At 40.1% G+C, this 19,250-nt stretch overlaps 1 protein-coding gene across 1 annotated transcript in view; it reads left to right on the top strand.

The window, feature by feature from the left end:
- The window catches only part of LOC110984731 (serine/threonine-protein kinase ATR-like), a 53,529-nt gene that overhangs the window by 22,320 nt on the left and 11,959 nt on the right, over positions 1-19,250 (top strand). The window contains exons 28-52 of the mRNA XM_087136462.1: positions 88-261; positions 574-731; positions 1,168-1,287; positions 1,968-2,187; positions 2,372-2,440; positions 3,126-3,263; positions 4,032-4,186; positions 4,989-5,178; positions 6,678-6,815; positions 7,182-7,365; positions 8,056-8,237; positions 8,852-8,957; positions 9,270-9,420; positions 9,839-9,995; positions 10,240-10,355; positions 10,810-11,013; positions 12,275-12,343; positions 13,552-13,651; positions 14,027-14,149; positions 15,431-15,609; positions 16,526-16,715; positions 17,415-17,525; positions 17,862-17,930; positions 18,659-18,745; positions 19,064-19,182. Coding sequence (XP_086992588.1) covers positions 88-261; positions 574-731; positions 1,168-1,287; positions 1,968-2,187; positions 2,372-2,440; positions 3,126-3,263; positions 4,032-4,186; positions 4,989-5,178; positions 6,678-6,815; positions 7,182-7,365; positions 8,056-8,237; positions 8,852-8,957; positions 9,270-9,420; positions 9,839-9,995; positions 10,240-10,355; positions 10,810-11,013; positions 12,275-12,343; positions 13,552-13,651; positions 14,027-14,149; positions 15,431-15,609; positions 16,526-16,715; positions 17,415-17,525; positions 17,862-17,930; positions 18,659-18,745; positions 19,064-19,182 — 3,509 coding nt within the window. The remainder of the gene's footprint in view (positions 1-87; positions 262-573; positions 732-1,167; positions 1,288-1,967; positions 2,188-2,371; positions 2,441-3,125; positions 3,264-4,031; positions 4,187-4,988; positions 5,179-6,677; positions 6,816-7,181; positions 7,366-8,055; positions 8,238-8,851; positions 8,958-9,269; positions 9,421-9,838; positions 9,996-10,239; positions 10,356-10,809; positions 11,014-12,274; positions 12,344-13,551; positions 13,652-14,026; positions 14,150-15,430; positions 15,610-16,525; positions 16,716-17,414; positions 17,526-17,861; positions 17,931-18,658; positions 18,746-19,063; positions 19,183-19,250) is intronic.

Genomic DNA, 19,250 nt, shown 5'->3' with positions numbered 1-19,250 from the left:
ACTTCCACCATTCACCAGTTGAAAAGAAAAATCTTGCCATATGTGCCAGTTCAACACAAAACTTACTTGCATGTCTATCTCTGTCAGGTATTCAGTGGGCTAGCGATGCTGGCATCTAAGGATTCCAACTATAGAGGGCCTAAACCAATCACGGAGGCATCAGACATGGCTGACTTCCTACAGCCAAGACTTCTGGGCATTCTAGCCTTCTTTGACTCCCAGCTGCTGAATTCACACATTGCAGTAGAAGACAAGAAACTGGTAAGATGACTTTGAAACAGATGACTCAACTCCTGAAGGGTGCTACAATGTGGATGTGCATCGCCCAAAATGTATTTTTAAACTTTGCATTCTTTTGTCGGCAACATTTTTTCCTAATGGTATGGTGGCAGTTATCAAATTGAGCAGTCTTCAACTTTCCAAATATTTATAAATTGAATTTCTAAAAAAACAATCACCTTCCCAAAAATCTAAGTTGCCAAAATTCTTTTCCCCAAAATGTGTTGAGCAGGTTTTCCACTATGATGAATTGTTGATCTCTTTCCAAAGTCACCTTCTTGTCCTAATTAATAGGCGCTAGAAAGTCTAGTTTGCATCATGAAGCTGATGGGTACCAAGCACATCACTGGTGTCCGTCTCAAGATCATGGCAACACTGAAAATTGGCCTCCGCTACAAGGATAATGGGTTTCCTTTGCTGTCTTGCAGGGCTTGGCAGTGTTTTGTACACAGGTAATCATGAGCAAATCTGTAAAATCATGCCATTCCTGGTTGAAAATGTCACATTGTCAGCACTTTAAGAAAGAAGTTTTTCTGTGGCCAACTGCATTCTCAGTTCCCTCTGGGTGTGACTCTCTAAGTTTTGGTTCAAATTTTAAATCAGGTTTTGAGGTTGATTGAATTTGACCTGCTCCTAGTTCATATTTGATATATATTTTGATATATGTTCATACCTTTGATTTCAGCTTTGATTGCCATCAGAAATTCAATTTTGATACAAATGTGGAATTTATTTTTTCTTGGTCGTAAAAGATGTTTTATTTGTGACTTTAGATTCAGATTTTTGCTACATTGTCAAAATGTATATCGTAAAAATCTGCATTCTGTCCTGATCTGCATTTAATCGTTGACATTATTCACAGCCTTGATTCCTTCTTTGTTCCTTCAGTGTTGAGCCGTCATCTCTCGGTCCTATGATCAGCCAAGTTATTGTCACTCTATTGCCTTTACTCCATCAACTACCAGAACAGGTGGCCAAGATCTACAATTTCCTCATTGTTGAAAACAGGTGATGATCTTGTTAATTGAGGAGAAATCTTGAACCCTTTTAACTCTGTTGACCTTTAGCAAGTAAAACGACTTTTGCTTGCGTCTTCCATTTTGAGCCTTTAATTTTCTGCTCACAATCAAGCTTCAGATGCATGCCCTGATGCCGAACGTCAGTCGTTCTTGTAATGGCTAACAAACGAAGCCTGCCCACTAATGCTTGGGACTGGACACATGCAGTGCCAAGTTCAGAAGGATCTATTTGTATTTGTGACCTCACAAATTGAGTCACAAAGTTGTCAGAGCAACTTTGAAATGAAAAGCCTTTAAGAGTATCTTGGGCCATGTCAATCAATGGGTACCCTCAACATTCTTCACCAACATATCATCCGTTTCAGTAGGATGCCAGACTGGTTGATACATCAAACCAAAGAACACCATTTGCTCTTTCTCGTGTAAACCTAAACAAAAAATACCTCACATGTGGCTTTAAGACTCATCATGTGGGCTCTGGTCGTATTTTATAACTGTAACTGTCTTCAGGAAAGTTCATTTTCCTTTCATTTCTCCTAAAAAGAGATAATGTAATAACCGAAGTCAAGATGTCAACTGATACGAAGAAAGATTTCAAATATGCAATGATAATAAAAATTTTCATCGAATCCTCATCAAATGTGATTGATTATTCGTTTGAATGTACAGAGATGCTTTCAGTCAGCATTTTCATGAGTTGTACTTCATGCCTGATTTGGCTGAGCTCACTGAAGTTAACTCAGTCCTGAAGGAGCATCGTGAGGATCCGTCCAGCCAGCCAGATCTCAAGACACAGCTGAGGCAATCCATCAAAGGAGTCACTCATGAGAGCTTGGATGTCAGACTTCATGCTCTGTCAAAACTCAGAGATTTGCTACGCAAAAACCAAGTCAGAATTAAAGTAGATTTTTTATAAATTAACAATCATAGATTTTGGAAACATTGTAACCCTAAGAAAAATTGGTGTTGCTTCATGGTAGAGTAGTGTTTGTAGATTGGTTTTACTTCACAAATGGAAATTATATCAAAGTGTGATTATGTTCTTTATATTTTACTTTTAATTTTTTTCACAGTCTGATCTTCATGAATATGTGATGGGAAATGAAACCATAGATCCTACAATAACAGAACTCGTTTCTGTGGTAAGTGCTTGCGTTCTTCTACAAATTGGGGTTTTGCTCTGCTAAAGGAAACTTTGACAGTACTCAAGTGACTTATATCGTAATACTCAGAAATGAAAATGCTTAGGCTGAGATAGATTTTTAAATGTTTCCTGCAAGAGATTCATGTGTGTAGTGGTGTCACAGATCACTCTGACAAGCGAAGAAATACTGGTTGGTAAAATTGCTACAGAAAGACCAATGAACATTTCTGGTATGAGATCGCAATGTTGTGAAATCTTTTCAATGCTCTACGTAACCTCACAAATGGTAATAACTCTTTGTCTGTGATATAGTTTCAGAATATTCATCTATTTTTCATTTAATGATTTTTATATAAGATGAGCTCGATCTTCTGTTGGAATTGTTTTCTTGATCCTATAAAGTTATTTTAAAAGCATGTTGTGATAAGTATTTCCTTTCAACTTATAGGCAAGTATTGATCTACACTGTGTTGATCTACACTGGAACAGTGGAATAGCAAGAGTCTTATATTTGAAAACTAATCGTTTGCATCCAGATTAACAATCTCTAAATTTTGTTACCTATCAGGGTAGTGTTAATGAGGCCAACTTTTGCCTTTGGTTTTTCAGTTTAATGATTTTTGTTTCAGAGTATAAGATGAGATCTATATTCTCTTGAAATTATTTCTTTGATTATTCTGTAGTTACTGAGTGGCTGCCGTGACTCAGACGGCAAAGCACAGAGTTTGTTTGGGGAGTGTCTTGGTGAGCTAGGAGCTGTTGACCCTGGGAGACTAGAGATCATCACCAACAATAAGACAGAAGACATGTCCAAATTCCACGTAAGTATGGCCTCTTAAATGAGACAAGATCAAGTCCCACAGACAACATTGGAATGTTAAGATGTTGAAAAGGGATATCTGATGATGGTTTGTAGAGGTGCAGTGTCTCTCTGGTCAACAAAACAGCAAGTGGAACCATTGCTCATTCCATGGCGACCTTTAATAAGCACAGTATAACTAGCCAACACAGAAATGGCTTTGAAATATTCACACAGTAAGAGATCTAGAAACCCTGTTCAGAGACCAAGGTTTGTAAGATTTGGCATTTCAACACGGTTAAGGTTGATGTAAAGCATAAAGTATTTCTTTTCAACTCATAGGAAGGTGTTGATCTAAACACTGAAATAGCAAGAGTCATATTTGAAAACTTATATTTTGCATCTAGATGAACAATCTGTAAATGTTGTCACCTCTCAGGGTAGTGTTAATGATGCCAACAGTGAGTTAGCGAGAGCCTTCCTAGCTGCATTCAGTACCCATGTCTTGACTCATAAACCATCAATCTATCCTTTCATCTTTCAGACTGGTGTTGATGATGCTAACTTTGCCTTTGATTTGATCAGTGAGCTAGCGAGAGCTTTCCTAGCTACATTCAGTACCCATGTCGACACTCATAAACCATCAAACTATCCTTTCATCTTTCAGACTGGTGTTGACGATGCTAACTTTACCTTTGATCTGATCAGTGAGCTAGCGAGAGCCTTCCTAGCTGCATTCAGTACCCATGTCTTGACTCATAAACCATCAATCTATCCTTTCATCTTTCAGACTGGTGTTGACGATGCTAACTTTGCCTTTGATTTGATCAGCGAGCTGGCGAGAGCCTTCCTAGCTGCAGCTGATACCCGATCTCAAGATTGTTCTGCCTATGCCATACAGGAACTCTTACAGATCTATGAATGCAGAGAATCGCCCAAAGAATCGTATGTAAATTGTATCAGGAATGTTGTTATCATTTGCAATTGTCCCCTCTGTCACAAGCACGTCATCTTTATTTTAAATTTAATGTATATTGGTTATCCTCTTTCTTTAAATTGAATACCTGATTGAAAGAAGGGCCTAACTCCAACAAAACCTTTTTTGAATTCAAAATAGACTACTGAATATTTATTGAAGGAGTTGAAAATGAAATCAATTAAATCAAAGGTATGTGTGTATGTATGGCTTGGTTTGTTTTAAAAAACATCAAACAGTAAGTCAGAAGACTGAAAATGTTTGATTTACACAAAAATTAGAAAGTATAAAAACATGAAAATAACCATTATTTGAAAAACAGAGAAAAATATAAAATAAAAGATAAATATTAAAAAAGGTGGAGTTGGGCCTTTCTTTTAATGAGGCATTCAATTCCTTTGCAAGCCAAGCTCCCCTTTCCAGCAAGATATAAAGTGTTGTGTCCATAATTTGTTTAGTTTTGTCAAAACGATGTGTAGATTTGTTCTAGGGTTTGCATGAAAGACCAGACAATATGACCAAAGGTTTGTAGCACCATGTAAACTCTCTAGTGAGTGAAGTCTCTGGAGAATTAGTGGATTCAACATTTCAGACAGGATGCTTTATCTGTTAAGAAATGCTCAAAACCCCATGATGCTTCCACAAATGTTCATTAAGATTTCATTATTGAAATCATCAACATTTAAAACCTCAAGCCATTTTGTTGGGGTCTTTTAGTTCTTGCTTTAACACAAGAATTTCAATACCACAATCATTTATTTTGATTCCCAGGTCTGGTCGGCAGTTGTGGAGGCGTTTCCCTGCCCACATCCAGGAGATCTTACTCCCCCTCCTTGATGCTAAGTACGTCCCCGCCTCCTCCCCTTCTTGGACCAACATTCCTAAGCCCATCTATCGGAGTAAAAAAGGCAAGACTTACAAAGATTGGGTGTGTGCGTGGACAGGATATCTCGTTACCAAGGTAACCATATGCGGAATTTGTAAATTGTGACAAATACATTGATGATAAATTGATATCAAAGTTAGTGTGTCTTAGATTCAGAGAACCTATGAAGTGGACACTCTAAGAAATGACGTGTGTCATTCAATTGGGGAAAGCAGCTGAGGAGAGCAAACTCTTGCTTACTAGAAACAGGCTACCAACCAAAATGCCATTGAGTGTGTATATCAAGTGACTGGTCCTCTCTTTATTTATACTTAAGCGGTAAGATTGCTTAGCAGTTTTTCTCTACTGAGTAACTCATTTACATTGAGTTTGGTTGATTTCAATTCTTTGACCTCAGGTGGGATCACCACAAGCCTGTCAGATCTTCAAGTCATGTAGTGTGATCATTAAGCATGACATTCAGACAGCCTTATTCCTGTTACCAATCATCTTCTTTGACCTCAGGTGGGATCACCACAAGCCTGTCAGATCTTCAAGTCATGTAGTGTGATCATTAAGCATGACATTCAGAGAGCCTTATTCCTGTTACCAATCATCTTCTTTGACCTCAGGTGGGATCACCACAAGCCTCTCAGATCTTCAAGTCATGTAGTGTGATCATTAAGCATGACATTCAGACAGCCTTATTCCTGTTACCAATCATCTTCTTTGACCTCAGGTGGGATCACCACAAGCCTGTCAGATCTTCAAGTCATGTAGTGTGATCATTAAGCATGACATTCAGACAGCCTTATTCCTGTTACCAATCATCTTCTTTGACCTCAGGTGGGGTCACCACAAGCCTGTCAGATCTTCAAGTCATGTAGTGTGATCATTAAGCATGACATTCAGACAGCCTTATTCCTGTTACCAATCATCTTCTTTGACCTCAGGTGGGATCACCACAAGCCTCTCAGATCTTCAAGTCATGTAGTGTGATCATTAAGCATGACATTCAGACAGCCTTATTCCTGTTACCAATCATCTTCTTTGACCTCAGGTGGGATCACCACAAGCCTGTCAGATCTTCAAGTCATGTAGTGTGATCATTAAGCATGACATTCAGACAGCCTTATTCCTGTTACCAATCATCTTCTTTGACCTCAGGTGGGATCACCACAAGCCTCTCAGATCTTCAAGTCATGTAGTGTGATCATTAAGCATGACATTCAGACAGCCTTATTCCTGTTACCAATCATCTTCTTTGACCTCAGGTGGGATCACCACAAGCCTGTCAGATCTTCAAGTCATGTAGTGTGATCATTAAGCATGACATTCAGACAGCCTTATTCCTGTTACCAATCATCTTCTTTGACCTCAGGTGGGATCACCACAAGCCTGTCAGATCTTCAAGTCATGTAGTGTGATCATTAAGCATGACATTCAGACAGCCTTATTCCTGTTACCAATCATCTTCTTTGACCTCAGGTGGGATCACCACAAGCCTCTCAGATCTTCAAGTCATGTAGTGTGATCATTAAGCATGACATTCAGAGAGCCTTATTCCTGTTACCAATCATCTTCTTTGACCTCAGGTGGGATCACCACAAGCCTGTCAGATCTTCAAGTCATGTAGTGTGATCATTAAGCATGACATTCAGACAGCCTTATTCCTGTTACCAATCATCCTCTTGCATGCTTTATTGGACAGTACACAGGAGGATAAGGAAGAGGTAAGTGTCGAGAAAATAAAATATCATCATGAAGCGATTTGGCCTTTTTTCCTTTTTTCTTGAATTTCTGTAGTCATAGACATTCCATTATGTAATGCATTGTTGCTTAGAAGTCACAAGGCATTCTTGGGTAGAGAAAATTTAAAAGTTGAGGCATGTGTTTTATAACATCCATGGAACCGTAGAGGGAGCTATAAGCATATCTGTGGCAATGGGACTTGAACTTTGATATTAGATGCACACTTCACCAGTACAATGTCCAACTTGACTGCCGTTTGGTAAAGTTGTAGATGCTTTCAAAAAAGTGTAGCTTCTGTTTGTAGATTTGAGATTGACTCACCATCCTCATCCTTTCCCATTCTCCAGATTCGTCAGGAGATCCTTTCCGTTCTTACCCACGCTGAGAAGGCAGAGGATCAGCGATCAGGTGATGTCAGTCACATGAGCGCTCAGACAGTGTTTTCAGTGTTGGATTACTTGACACGCTGGAAGAGGCACAGGGTTCAGCTACTGTCTGTGGCAAGGACCCAGAAGAAATCACAGAGTGGAAGTAAGTCAGAGGATTGAATGATACCCAAGGATGTCTACCTCAAGAATGACTTCACATAGAGTTTCTTTGGTGGGATTCGAACCCCTGAATCTCATTTCTGAGGCTTTAAACAGTCATTCTTTGACCCCAAGTGGCTTAGCTGATTAATTTGAAAGTGATAGATATACGTTCTAAATTGAACAAGTTTTGGTTATGATACTTTGTGGGCTGAAGGATGTTTTATCATTGTTTAGCAGTGTTCTAGTCGAGTGATAGTGAAAGTGATAGATATTTGTTCTAAATTGAACAAGTTTTGGTTATGATACTTTGTGGGCTGAAGGATGTTTTATCATTGTTTAGCAGTGTTCTAGTTGAGTCAATCATCATTGTGTATTAAACCAGTCAAAATTAGCAGGAAAAGCGGTAACAAGGGAGTGGTGTTGGTTGGTTTTCTTAAGACTTGATAACTTGTGAAGGCCTTGAATGGAATGGCTGGAATCACTCGTAACGGACACTGCGGTTAAAAATTCACATTGGAATGGATCAGAAGTTCACATGTCATAGAAAAGATTTGATTAGGGTTATTCAAAATGTCGGTTCATTGTTCAGAAGCTGTCACAATTTTGTGTTTACAGTTAAATTTCTCTGCGATATATTACCCTGAGCAATCTGTCAATCTTTTTCAATTCTCTTTGTTCCTGTTACTGTCAGACCTGCATATTGAGGATGATGCCGAGTACCAGTTAATCCATGGTTTCCTAGAGCAAATCCCACAGGATGTATTAGCCAGAGCATCCTTTCAGTGCAAGGCCTATGCACGATCCCTTATGCATTGTGAAGCATACATCAGCAAGAATAGACACAACTTACAGCAGCAGCTGGGCTTCCTGCAGGTAAATTGGTTGAAAAAATTGGGTTTGATGATCAGAAATAAGTCCATTTGAAAAGTATGCTCCCCTCTTACTCAACATCATGCATTGCATTTGTCTGATCACTTTGAAGGTGTCTTTACAAAGCCCTTTCCTTCAGCCTTCAACTTTGAAAGAGTCAAGCTTTTTGGATCTTCTCTGCAATTATCTTGTTGAAAGTTGTCATGCGTAGAAAGACATCCGTAATGAATTCTAAGTTTCAATCCAATGGGACATTGGGTTTCGTCTGTATTGTCTTATGTGATGATATTGAAGACACTGATGGGAAGGAGTTCAATCCTGCCTCGTTTTGATAATTAAAATGTCCTTTAGCTCAGTTGAAGCGAGTTAGACTTGCCGTGCTTCAATACACTCCATGTGTATTCTGTTTGGTTTGCAGAACACCAATAAAAACTGATACATAGTTTAAACCTTTTACATGGAAAAAATTGCAATGGATTTTGCATTTTCGTGTTCTAGAGAATTTTTGAATTGACAGTAGGGGTAGAGTTGTGGAAGATTGTTTCAATTTCTGGAGCCCAATCTGAGACATTGGAAGACTATTTCTTGTGTCTCATTGTGTTATGCCATTTTTGCAGAAGCTGTACATAGCCCTAGATGAACCAGACGGTGTCCTTGGCGTATCAGCAATTAGACAAGAAACTCCAACACTTCATGAACAGATACTAGATCATGAGAGTAGAGGTCAGAGGACATGCCATCTTTCCTGTCATCAGTACCCAGCTCTCCCCTTGGCCATAACACAAACTTTCAGGATCACTGTAATTTGACATATCAAAAAATTTGACAGTGCTCTGGTACTCGCAGCATTACTTTGTCACAAATGATATGGCCCTATGACATCAAATGATATGGCCCTATCTGGTGTCAAATGATATGGCGTTATCTGGTATCAATGATGTGACCTTATCTGGTGTCAAATAGAGTTAAAAGTGGTGTTGCTGTCCTGCTAAGCTTTCCTGAATGTGATGAGTTCGTGGCTTTTTGTCATTATAGGTAATTTACGGGATGCCTCTGCTTGCTATGAGCGAGCCATTCAGTTGGAGCCTGATGAGCCTTCCCATCACGCTGGGTTGCTTCGTTCATTGATGGGTCTTGGACAACTTACCACAGCCCTAGTACATGTCAACGGGGCATTGGTTGAACGGTGAGGTCATGGTTTACTTCTGTCATGAATTGGTTTTTGGATAGCTCACCTCAGCCCTAGTATATGTCAACAGGGCATTGGCTAAACTGTTGGTTCGTGGTAGACTTCTTCAGATTCATTTAATTACTGTGTTTTTCCAACAGCTATTCACATATCGGATCTGACATTGGTATAAATTTAATCATAGCTGTGCTGTTGAACCTAGCTGAGTTTTGCTACTCCTTTATTTAGATACAGGTAAAAGCTGGAGCAATATTGTCTTTGATGCATGTATGCTGATGTCACATCCTAAGAATTGTGATGTATCAGTGAGATACCTTACGTTGAAATTGATGCATGGCATTTTGGCCTCTGATTGGTCATTATACACAGAGTCTAGCAGCTTATTCTGTGAGATGTATTGTTAATTTATTAACAGCCCTGATTGGATGAGCAAACTGAATGCTTACCGAGTTGAGGCTTGCTGGAAACTTGCCAAGTGGGACACATTGGAGACACACCTCAAGATGGAGACAAGGAACACTTCTGACTGGAACGTTGGACTGGGAAAGATTCTCTTGGCAGCTAAACAGAAGGTCTTTGATTGATTTCATCTTAAGTAATAAGTAATCTGATCTGTTTTCCCTTATATCTGAGGTTAACTCTTCCTGGTTAAAACATCCCTAAACTATGCACTGGGCACATTTTGATGCTAAAGTCAAAGCTGGTTGATAGTTGAGGTGTCAAAAAATTCTCTGTGAAGCAGATGAGCATGAGTGGCAATGTGTGTCTTTTGCTCCCATTTGGAGGGGAATGCTGATTGGTTTTTTTTGGTCCTAGAATGAAGATGAGTTTAAGAGACAACTGAAGGTTGTACGAAGTGCTCTAATGGGTCCACTGTCAGCAGCTAGCATGGAGACTGGATCTTACCAACGTGGCTATGAGTACATCACAAGGTATCTACAGCATTTCATCCTTCAATCACAGAAATCTTCAAATATTCTCAACTAGATTGGAAGTGAAAAATTAGAACAAGTAACTTGGACAATAATCAGAACACGGCTTTAGGTTTCAGGGCTTGAATTGAAGAGAGAACACCTGATGACTTGTTGGCATTTCAGTGTCTCTGTTTGAATGATAAAGAAATTTAGCAGACTGGAAAAAATTAAGACAAGTGCATACAAACTCTCACAAACAAATCAAGCAAAGAAAACTTGTCGCCAACCTAAAAGCGTCTTCCATTAAAAGTGAAAAGAAAGTGGACTTGTGCAGGACAGCTTGCACAACAGTGGCATTTAAATCTCCGAGGTATGTCCACAAGGTTGGGGATACCTTAACTCAATTTTTTTAGTTTTGCTCTTAGATTGTTATTTCTGCAAATTATAATGTTACATTACCGTTTGATTGCAGACTTCATGTTCTGCGTGACCTTGAGCAAGGCATCCGTTGCCTCGGTAGCTTGCCACTAAATGCCTCCACAAATGAGGGAGATACCATGAATCGTCATCAACTCCTAGCTTCATGGGATGCTCGTCTTTGCATGACACAATCATCATTCCGCACCCAGGAACCATTGCTGTGTTTACAGAGGATTATGCTGGGACTGTCAGAGAGGTAAGATTAGTTGGAGAAATTCATCTTGTCAGGTTTAACCCTCTCCATAGCGCAGCATGATTCTACCTTCACGATTGCTTGCAAACACCTTGCAGCATTTTTCATGCAATATAACTATTAACCAAAGCTAGGTCAGTATTCAGGCATGCACATTTTCCTCAGATCAGCTGAGTTCCTCGTTTTTCACATACCATTGAAATTTGAAAAACACTATACAAGGAACTTGTAAAGATTGGAATTTCCTTATTTGTTTGTCAAAGTCCAAGTTGCATGCTTGACTATTAATAAACTGAGTTAACCACTTGCTGCCGGGTGCTTTTAAAAATGCAGTGCACACATACAGGTGATTTTCAAGATTTTCAGTTTTCAAAATTCTTCAAAAATTCATCATTTCATTTAATGGACGTTCACACCCACACGAATAACTTCTTTGTGGCTACTTTAAGCTGACAGGTAACCTTCATTGACTCCTGAATATTTCAGCCCGGTAAAGAGAGCCCAGAATTTTGAGGTGTTGCATAATTTATTTCCTTTGTCCTAAGTGAATGCGAGTGGTATCTTTTCAAACGCTGCTGGATTAGCATGCAGCAGTGCTGTGTCACTCTTCAATGGGGCCCTGGAGCACTTTTGTCCCCGGTACTAATCCGTGGGCCCGCTATGCCCAAAACAGTGGTATACTGTTTAAAAACAGTGATGGATTACCTTTGAAAAATGCAAGCCGAAAAATGATGGCAATTCCCAACAGCAGGTCTTTTGTTCTGAGTTGGGTCTTTTGTTACACGGACCAGCTCTTTTGTCCCATTTTGGGCACCCCAGCTCTGCGTATAAACCCATGGTGTTGGAAACAGGGCTCCCCGGCAGCAAGTGGTTAATCATCATGCATGGAAGCTGTCTGTTGTGATGAAATGTCACGGTGCACTACCAAAACCTGCTTGTGAAAGGAAATCAAAGATCTTGCAGTGCAAGCTAGGAGCAGCAAAGTGGTTCCATTGAAGTAATTTTCTCACCGGGAGGGGACAGTTGATTTTCTGTTTGTTAGTTCATACTAGTTACATAGTTTGTTGTGACAGAATATCTTGTTTAAGAGCATTCCCAATATAAAGACTGCCATGAGGGTATGATTTGCTCACTCACAGACCGAATCTCGATATTCTTCAGTCATGTAGACATTTTAGAGATTAATCATGTTGTGTTCATATGACCTGTCAAACTCAAAATTGAATTTTAAGTTGGCATTTTGTGACATTTTTTTGTTTTGCAGACCTGAGAATTTCAGTAAGAATAAAGATCTTGGTCTGTGTTGGTTGAAGAGTGCAAAAGTCGCCAGAAAGTAAGTGTCCTTTTCTTCTGTTGTCCTGTGACTATGAGAAAAATAGAATATTCCAGCATTAGTATCATAGATATTTTCACATCTTTGAGTTTGATTAGACAAAAGGGCACTTGGAAATGTCCCTTTTTATGGCAATTTTAATGACTGTCTGTGGAGTTATCCATCCATTTTTGTGATACCACAGTCATAGATTTTTATTTGTCACGAATTGATTACTTGATACGCTACAAGCATGCATGCATGTATCATTCATGCATTGAGCGCACTGGCGATGTTACTGAGCCGCAAAAAATTGATGGATAACGGTGATCTTTCCCAGAGTTGATGTGTAGTGTCTGCTGCGTTGTAATTGTGTAATCTTGGTTACGAGGGTGGATAGCCGCGGTGGTACTATGCACCAATTATAGTAAGAAATGTGCTCTGTGTGGGACATTGAAGCACCCTGTCTGTTGGCATGTGCTACTCTCTTTACTCTGACCATGACGGAGACCCCCCACACAGGTTATTAGACTTCTGTTCATGCACCCAGCTATGCTGGAACACAAGTATACTCTCACCACTGTGTCTGCTGTGATCGCCGTTGCTGTTTATTTGAAATGCTCGTGCCGTTGTCTCTTTTCATCTACTCTTCAATCTTATCAATCTTGAAATTCAACCAGTCAACAAACCCCAGTGCTTTATGAATCCCAGGTTTCTTCTAGTAAACCATTTTGAAATTAATCCTAGATTTCTCCCCCCTCCAAAAAACCTGAAACAAAAACATAGTTCAACAAAGGACATTTCAGTCAATAATTTTCCTTAATAATTTAATATCTAATTTGCTGTTCAAGTGTTTTAATTAAATCAAAGTGCTTTAATTTATCTTGCAATAAGATATGCATATTACAGATAAGACTGTTGCAGTATAATCTATGACCATGCTATAACAAAACAATTGTTACCTGCTGTGGCGGGGTCCATGGGTTTTATACACCCTCAGGGCAAATGGCACCTGAGGCAGCTATTTGCCCCAAAGGGGTGTACAAAACCCATGGACCCCACCACAGCAGACAACAATTGTTAATGCTTACACGTGAAGGATCTTGGACTCTTACCATTTTGACATTGAGCAACACTGTGTAATTTCAGTCAGGAACAAAAAAGGAAAGTGAAATGTAAATACAGTTAAATTGGAAAGTAGAGTTTGTAAGAGTGATATTCTTTCACAGGGCTGATCACCTCCAGACGGCCTACAGTTCCTTGCTGAATGCTAGTTTGTTTAATCTACCAGATCTGTGTATTGAAGAAGCTAAATATCTCTGGAGTAAGGTGAGAGGGAATGTATGAAATGACCGTCTTGTCAGGAAATTGAATATTGAATATAATCTCACTGTTGAATGAAGGTTTGCATTTTGTATGTAACTTGATGAATTAAGATTGACATGTGAATGGTATAAGTTGCTTTTTCATTTAGTGACGATGCAAGCAAGCAGCTTCGTTAACGATGGCATCACATTTTGAAGTCAAGCTCTGACTAATCACAGAAAGCGTGGATATGGAAGAGAAACCTAGCCAAAACAATAGGAAAGAGACATTTTTATGTTGGTGCCAATTGTATGAAAACTGAACAATTTCCTTTTCACTTTTTTCTTGTAGTTAATGATTCTTTCTGAATGTAGTCCTTATTTCTATCTTGGTTACCAGGGAGAGGGGCACCAAGCATTGATCACCTTGCAGAAGGGCGTTGCTGATCATTTCTCAGAGGAAACTCGAGCAAGGAGGGGTTCCTCGCAAGATGTTCAGTCTGAGAAACTCACACATGCAAAGGTAGGCCGAGAAACTCACACATGCAAAGGTTGGCCGAAAAACTCACACTTGCACAGGTAGGCCAAGAAACTCACACATGCAAAGGGAGGCTGAGAAACTCACACATCCAAAGGTAGGCCGAGAAACTCACACATGCATAGGGAGGCTGAGAAACTCACACATCCAAAGGTAGGCCGAGAAACTCACACATGCATAGGGAGGCTGAGAAACTCACACATCCAAAGGTAGGCCGAGAAACTCACACATGCATAGGGAGGCTGAGAAACTCACCCATGCAAAGGTAGGCCGAGAAACTCACACATGCAACGGTAGGCTGAGAAACTCACACATGCAAAGGGAGGCTGAGAAACTCACACATGCAACGGTAGGCTGAGAAACTCACACATGCAAAGGGAGGCTGAGAAACTCACACATGCAACGGTAGGCTGAGAAACTCACACATGCAACGGTAGGCTGAGAAACTCACACATGCAACGGTAGGCTGAGAAACTCACACATGCAACGGTAGGCTGAGAAACTCACACATGCAACGGTAGGCTGAGAAACTCACACATGCAAAGGTTGGCCGAAAAACTCACACATGCAAAGGGAGGCTGAGAAACTCACACATGCAACGGTAGGCTGAGAAACTCACACATGCAACGGTAGGCTGAGAAACTCACACATGCAACGGTAGGCTGAGAAACTCACACATGCATAGGGAGGCTGAGAAACTCACACATGCATAGGGAGGCTGAGAAACTCGCACATGCAACGGTAGGCCGAGAAACTCACACATGCAAAGGTAGGCTTTAAAAATGAGAAATACCATAACTCACCCATACATTGGCTTTCTCCAGGTAATTGTCACAATGTGGCCTGTTGAAATGTTATTTGTTCCTACTTGATGTAAACTGTTTCCAGCAATTTCCCAATGTTGTTTACAAGCCATTATTCAATTAAAAGTCTACAAGTGCAGGTCAAATCAATTATAAGTTATTCAAATGAACTCTGCCAAGCACTCCTTTCTCATTGTTAGTACCTTTCCCTATGGCTGAACTAGCGATTGTCTGTGGCCAAGGACTCAATGATAACACCCAAATGGGCTGCTCCAGAATTTAACTTAGCATGCAAGGGTATACACAAAAATGTTACCATGTAATTTACTGATGTAATAACAGTTTGAAGTTAGAACAGCGTGTTCATGGTTGATACTGACAGCATTAACAATGGAATAATTCACCTGACATGAATGATATCAAAGTTTCCTTGGCATCTGTTTTCAATATTTGACTGATCTAGGCACTGCTCCTGGTGGGTAGATTCATGGAAGAAACAGCCAAGTTTGAGAGCAACTCGGTTATGAAGCAATACAAAGATGTTCTAGATGTCTACCCAGAATGGGAAGATGGACATTTCTACTTGGCCAAGTACTACGATAGACTCATGCTGAGCCTGTCAGAACGCCCGGAGAAATCTGGGTGAGTGGCAGGTACTTAAGAGGGATGAGGGGGAAGAGGAAGGGGCCAGAGTAGACGAGGGTCAGAAGGGAGCTCATCAGAAAGATTGGATGAATTGTTGTAGTACTCAGATCAGTAAATACGTCTGTCTTCTGGCCCTAGTTTCCACTGGTAAGAGAGACTTCAAGGGTTGAGTAAGTGAAAGAAGGACCAATAGTGATTGAAAAGTGAAAGAAAACTAGAATATGAAGATAGACATTGCTGTTTGACCAGTCACCATAAGTGACTAATAATCAACTTGTTAAAACAGTCTTGATAGGACAGGCTAAGAATGAAAGGTTGAAATTCAATATGTTCAGTAATGTGGTACTGTTTGTTATAAACCAATGTTCTTGGACAGTCTCCCTAGATGCCAGACAGTTTAATCCATCCTTATTGGTTCAGAGTCTGTGTGCGCCACAGCATACAGAACTTGACACATGCGTGCCAAGTCCATATATGGAGATTCTTCTGGACAACTTTGCACAAGGAATATACCATAAAATGGACGGGGTGTTTGTGAAAATGAAAGTACATGTAAAATTCTAGAACAAAATCTTTGGAAATCCATCATATGTTGACTTCTTTTGACTCCGTGACTAAAAAAAAGGTATTTGTGAATGGGAATAAATATGTGCTTGGCCAGTCTTAAACGTTCGTTTAAGACCGGCTCAAGAGAATGGACGCGACTAGTGCCCTCGCCTGTGGTTCAGACATTATCAGCATTCATTCTGCTGAGCCGGTTTTGGCCAAGCAAATATTTATCTCATATTTAACCACAATTTAAGACACCATTTTCTTTGTCACTTAATTACACTACGAAGCAGTGACTTTGAAATGTACATACGTATGATTCATATATTTACCGCCATCATACGGTTTTGTTTTGCTTTCCCAGTGAATTCATCTTGTTTGTGGTTCGTCATTTTGGTCATTCTCTGCTCTATGGTAATCAGTATATCTATCAATCCATGCCTCGGTTACTCACGCTCTGGTTGGACTACGGATCGCATGTCGCTGAGCTTGAGAAAGGCAAGAAAACAGAGAAGACGCTCACCAGCAAGAACATCTTGACGAGACTCAACAAGGTTGGCCTAATTTTTACGAGTCTGCCATCTGTGAAGCTGTTCTAAACCCAGATTCAATTTTGTTAATCATCTCCTGGGCTGTGGCCATGTTATGAGAACACGACCCATTGTGATCTGAAAATTGTAAGAGCAAATTTAAAGAGATAAGACGCTCAGATGGCTTTTAAAGTTGCACAAACAAATTAATGTTTTTCCTTGAGGAATGTGTTCAATAGCTTTAACCCATGTAGAAATACAGTAAAAATGTTCCACGTTAGAGGTCCATCAAATACATCTGATAGCGAGATCGAGGCCAAACTGGACATTAATTAATAACTTCTGGTTACGTTTACACTTACATAAAAGATTGAAGAATTCCAGTCACAGTGATGAAACTTATCCTAAAACTTTTGGATCCTGGCTTTCTGTTGCTCATTGCAATTCGGAAGTAGGGATATAGGTAACCAGACCAATTTCATCAAGCTGATCTTAGAAAGCTAACTGAGGCCATGTCCAAAACGGGCTTCCAGAGCTACGGCTAGGTCTGTTGTCTACGCATCTCCGCACATTTCTAATGGAGCGAAGACCTAGACCTAGCTCTAGACAACAGATTCGGATGCACCCCAGCCTAGTCTAACCATTTTCAGAATAAGCTACCATATCATTGATTGTTAATCTTTTAGAGACTTTTGCCTTTACATTTTAACCTTTGACCCTTAGATTCTGGCTGACCTGACTGTGAAGCTAGCCCCTTACCAGTTTCTGACCGCTTTCTCTCAGCTCATCTCTCGCATCTGTCATGCTCATGGGGAAGTCTTTATTCAGCTACAGGTGAGGCTAGGTGTCAGTGATGAGCTTATTGCTGCATGGAGTGTACTCCCAAAGTCATAGTATTGGATGTAAAGTGTTCATTTTGTGTTCTTGATCCCAGGGCTAGGGTGTAAAGTACTTATGGAGGGCATTAGTCACGTGGCCAACCGCGGCTTGATAAATTTGAATTTGAAGTTCAATAGATTTCTTGAACTTTATTATCCGGCAATTCAGTTTTTTTCTTATTCTTGACGAACCCTAACTTCCTTAAACCCTATCAGAATTGAAGGTATTGTGGACGGTGAAGGTCAAACCAAAATTGTCAATATTAAAGGAGGATTTTTGTCCATCTTTTAGGAGATCATTGCTCGTGTTCTCGTGGCCTTTCCTCAACAAGCTGTTTGGATGTCCATGGCCGTCTCTAAGGTAACTTGGTTATATTTCTGTTCACAGAGATATAATGTCACGTCTTCATTCTTACAGTTGGTCATTGTGATGTCAGCTTTACCTTGCCCATTAAGTGATACATGTAGCACAGAGGCTTTGCTTGGTAGCCATCTTACAGGGCAGTTCTTTTGTTCTACAGGATATGCACAAAAGGGGTTTCCCTGTGGAACAAAAGGGTTTCCCTGTTGAACAAAAGGGTTTCCCTGTGGAACAAAAGGGTTTCCCTGTGGAAAAAAGGGTTTCCCTGTGGAACAAAAGGGTTTCCCTGTGGAACAAAAGGGTTTCCCTGTGGAAAAAAGGGTTTCCCTGTGGAACAAAAGGGGTTTCCCTGTGGAACAAAAGGGTTTCCCTGTGGAACAAAACGGTTTTCCTGTGGAACAAAAGATGACTACCACGCAAAGCCTCTATGTTGTACAGTAAAGAACTTTGCCCCAAAAGTAATGATCAAAATGTCGACCTGAACACTCTGAATTGAGAAGAATTTTATTGATCTTAATACCCTTGCCTTGGTCCTGACATTTAGTTCTTGCTTAATCCTTTGACCCTCTAACAGCCTACTCTAGCAGAGCATTGAGCTTGTTTATGTCAGTGGAGTTTTCTTGTTTCCTAACGGTTGGTAATTGACTGAAATTGTAACTGTAAGACTAGAGATGCTTTGCCTTCAACATGGCCGCTGTGAACCATTATTTCTGTTTTTGTTCCTTCAGTCTTCCTACCCTGTGAGAACCAAACGTTGCAGTGATATCTTCAACAGGGCTAAGTATCTGCAGAAGAACCTCAACAAGTTCATCCAGGTTAGAACATTTTCCTTCACTAAACAAGTTCAGTTTCTAAAATCATGTGACCTGTCTCATGACCTGACCCAAGCTTGCATCCTGATTGATGTCTTGCCTAGGATGCTGTCATTTTACATGATTCCAGTGTCCTCGGTAGGAACCTTCCTGACGAAGGCTCTTTCATCTCTGTCATGTCCATCCAGGGATGTGCTATCATTAGTCACTGAAAATGGATTCCTATCAAGGATTTGAAAAAGCATACTTCCTTTACAAATACCAAGTTGTCCAACCTTCAACAGGATAGTATTTTGATATTGTTATCTTTACTACTGATAGGATGCCACAAGACTGACCGATCGACTGCTTGAGTTGTGCAACAAACAAGTTGAGCTGACATGTAACACGCTTAGCATCAATAATGACTTCAGATCACTCAAGAGGCTTGTAGACGACAGGTAGGATATCAAACATTCCTGTTACCCCTGATTATCAGGCAAACAGTCGTCTTGGAATTTTAACAGAT

Source organism: Acanthaster planci, linkage group LG05, assembly GCF_054643075.1.
Source record: "Acanthaster planci isolate LZ-2023a linkage group LG05, COTS_SCS, whole genome shotgun sequence".
NCBI lineage: Eukaryota > Metazoa > Echinodermata > Asteroidea > Valvatida > Acanthasteridae > Acanthaster > Acanthaster planci.
Note: the sequence above shows the minus strand (reverse complement) of the source record. Positions and strands in the feature narration are given on the sequence as shown.